At 40.1% G+C, this 1,689-nt stretch overlaps 1 protein-coding gene across 1 annotated transcript in view; it reads right to left on the bottom strand.

Moving 5' to 3' along the window:
• LOC119578161 (gastric triacylglycerol lipase-like) overlaps nt 1-336 on the bottom strand; it is a gene marked incomplete at its 5' end in the record, with an annotated part of 10,214 nt that extends 9,878 nt beyond the window's left edge. Inside the window, 1 exon segment of the mRNA XM_037925897.1 lies at nt 218-336. Coding sequence (XP_037781825.1) covers nt 218-336 — 119 coding nt within the window.
• Nucleotides 337-1,689: the final 1,353 nt, after the last annotated feature.

Here is a 1,689-nt window from a genome sequence, read left to right as displayed (position 1 = left end):
GTATCTGCGGATGCGTATACATGTGTCCATGTGCAGTATCTGTGTGCTAATGAATAGTCACGCACATAAACTGCCAACATTCACCCTGTATTTGTTAGTCTTCCCACACGTGAAAACGCATGACTCACACATACACTCAAACACACATCCTTACACACACACACGCATAGCACACACCCCTTCTATAATATATCCAAATATATCCACATTTACATACCCTCCGCTTCTCGTAGGGTTAGCGTAAGGTGGTACGTGATGTACAGTTAATATATATCCATCTTCGGTTACAACACGATGTTCCTCAACCGCGTAACCGGCCATCCGACACAAGTCCGCCTGGAAATTAGTGGATGTTGTTAGAGAATGATGGGGTGTGATGGTGAGGGCGGTGAATGTTGGTGGGAATGTTGATGGGGATGATGAATGTGAGGAGGAGGAGGAGGAGGATGGGGATGGGTGGTGGTGGGGGAGGGGGGAGGGTGGGGGTGGGGGTGGGGGTGATGATGATGTGATGATGATAACAACAAAATAATAAAAATGATGATGATGATGATAACAATGATGATAATGATGATGATGATGATGATGATGATGATGATAACAAAATAATAAAAATGATGATGATGATGATGATGATAACAACAATGATAATAACAACAATAATAATACTAATAATAGTAAAAATGGTAATAACAGCAACAATAATAATAATAACATAAAAACAATATCGATTTTAATGATAACTGGGTGAGGAATGGATTTATTTTTTATTTTTTCTATTTTTTTTTCTATTTTTTTACAATAGTAACGGAAAATCAGTTAGAGGAATATATAAAAAAATAGCTATTTCATTATGCAATTTCTAAAGTAAGTGTATTTTGTAGTCGAGCGTAGTACAGGTATTCGATATGACTTAATTTAGCGTATGAATCATAAAAAAACACACCTGCTTAATTGCACACGCATTTCAACTATCAGAGGGTTATTTATTTATCTTTTTTTATTATTTGTATTTATTTTATTTTTATTTATTCTTTTGTGTGTGTGTGTGTGCGCGTCCGTGTGTGATGTGTGTGTTTAGTGCGTGCGTGCGTGCGTGCGTGTCCCTGTGAATGTGTACGTATGTGCGCAGTAATTATATAACCGCCGTAAATCTAATCAGCTGAAAAAAATATATATATCGAACCCAAGATGTACAGATATTCTCCTCTTAAGCTTTCTCTGGAAAATTCCTTAAGCCCGCAGACATGTGGTTTGTATCCCCGCATCAAAGCAGACGAGGAGGGAGAGAGAGGGAGAATGAGAAGGAGAAGGAGAAGGTGAGGGAGAGGGCGAAGGAGAGGGAGAGTGAGAGGGAAAAGGAGAGGGAGAGGGAAGGAGAGAAGGAGAGGGAGAGGGAAGGAGAGAAGGAGAGGGAGAGGGAAGGAGAGAAGGAGAGGGAGAGGGAGTCAACTGTGCTTGTGGATCGGTTGATTTCACTTATTTTTCGTTAAAGAGAAAGCGTTCGTGATCTTTGGAGGAAAATGGTTGCAGGCAGAAAGGAATCAACAGAGCGGCGAAGAGAGAAAGGAAGATATAGAGGCAAAAATGCGTGACTGTGTATGTGTATACATTTATACTTGGATACAGACAAATAAACACACACACACACACACACACACACACACACACACACACACACACACACAC

This window comes from Penaeus monodon, chromosome 10 (assembly GCF_015228065.2).
Source record: "Penaeus monodon isolate SGIC_2016 chromosome 10, NSTDA_Pmon_1, whole genome shotgun sequence".
In the NCBI taxonomy this organism is placed as follows: Eukaryota; Metazoa; Arthropoda; class Malacostraca; order Decapoda; family Penaeidae; genus Penaeus; species Penaeus monodon.
The sequence above is the reverse complement of the archived record's forward strand: the minus strand, read 5'-3'. Positions and strand labels throughout refer to the sequence as shown.